Source organism: Seriola lalandi, unplaced genomic scaffold (genome assembly GCF_002814215.2).
Source record: "Seriola lalandi dorsalis isolate HSWRI2012SDOR001 ecotype SW California unplaced genomic scaffold, Sedor1 jcf7180002054780, whole genome shotgun sequence".
Classification (NCBI taxonomy): domain Eukaryota; kingdom Metazoa; phylum Chordata; class Actinopteri; order Carangiformes; family Carangidae; genus Seriola; species Seriola lalandi.
This window is the reverse complement of record NW_019525333.1, coordinates 156,312-157,641: the sequence shown is the minus strand read 5'-3', so window position 1 is coordinate 157,641 and position 1,330 is coordinate 156,312. Positions and strand designations below refer to the sequence as shown.

General features: G+C 51.8%; 1 protein-coding gene across 1 annotated transcript in view; it reads right to left on the bottom strand.

Annotated features, from left to right (window-relative positions):
- The window catches only part of gnrhr1 (gonadotropin releasing hormone receptor 1), a 3,787-nt gene extending 3,233 nt beyond the window's left edge, over window positions 1-554 (bottom strand). The window contains exon 1 of the mRNA XM_023425451.2: window positions 15-554. Within this exon, the coding sequence (XP_023281219.1) occupies window positions 15-554 (540 nt within the window). The remainder of the gene's footprint in view (window positions 1-14) is intronic.
- Between the last annotated feature and the right edge of the window lie 776 nt (window positions 555-1,330).

Below are 1,330 nucleotides of genomic sequence, written 5' to 3'. Positions count from 1 at the left end.
CCCACCCCCCCTACCTGAGGAGAGGCCAGCAGCACGCTCAGCGTCCAGGCCACGAGCAGCATGCGTCTGTTCCTGAGGCCGGCGTCCAGAGAGTCCAGAGGATGGAGGATGGCCCGGTATCGGTCCAGACTCACCACCACCAGGATGAACGCGGCCGAGTGCATGGCAAAGAGCTTGAGGAAACACAACAGCTTACACATGACGTCCCCGGCGTACCACTGCACCGTGATGTTCCAGACGGCGTCCAGTGGCATCACCACAAAGGTCATCACCAGGTCAGCTGAGGCCAAGCTGGCGATGAGCGGGCGCAGATGTGCTGCCAGGCGATAACCCCGCCCCCAGCACACACTGATGAGGACTGACAGGTTACTGATGGCAGCAAAGACAAACAGCACCAAGGTGGCTGCTACACGGCAGCGGGCCGCCACGGTGAAGGACGGGGCCTCCCAGGGTGGGGGGGGGGGGGGAGCAGACGAGTTGAACAGGGAGAAGACAGACGTGTTCTGTGAAGGACCGGCAGGTGTGGACGTCCACAGAGACAGGTTTCCTGTCATCCTGTGACACAGAGACACAGCTGATTAAATGATGGACACAGAGCTGAAGACCCTCCATTCATCCATCCATTCATTGTCTACTGAGTTGTGTGTGGGGGGGGGGGCTGGAGCCAATCCCAGCTGACACTGGGTGAGGGCGGTTCACCCTGGACAGGTCACCAGTCCATACAGAAACACACAACCTCCACACTCACAGTCACACCTGTGGACACCTTAGAGCCACTAATGAACCTAATGAGCATGTCTCTGTGCTGCAGGACGAAGGTCTTATTGTAAAGTGTTAAACCAACATTTATTAATGAGTTACAACAAGGATCCAAGGCTCCAAGGGTCTTTGGCTAGTTTAGCTATCTATATATAGCTTCTACTTCATCTCACAATCTGGTAAAATTTTTAAAAATTTAAAAATCAAAACAAATACTGATCTGATTTAGTTTTTTTCTGTTTCTCTGAGAATTAAATGAACTTGATTCAAAACCCTGAGTGAAGTATTAAATATTGGTTCAGAGCACAGTTTGTAAATAGCCCTGACATGCAGACAGACAGCTGCTGCCCCCTGCTGGCTGAGCCACTGCACCTCCACATGTGTTGTTGCACCAAAGGACTCAGTGGATGCAGGGGATGAATGACTGTCCTCAGGTGTCCTGCTGTGACAAAGATGTCGCTCAGCTTCTCTGTTGTCTTTATAAAAACAGTCTGAGTGGACACATCCTCTTCCTTCTGTCACCGTTTCCATATTTTCAGCTCCTTGTATCACACTGCATTACTCTGACACC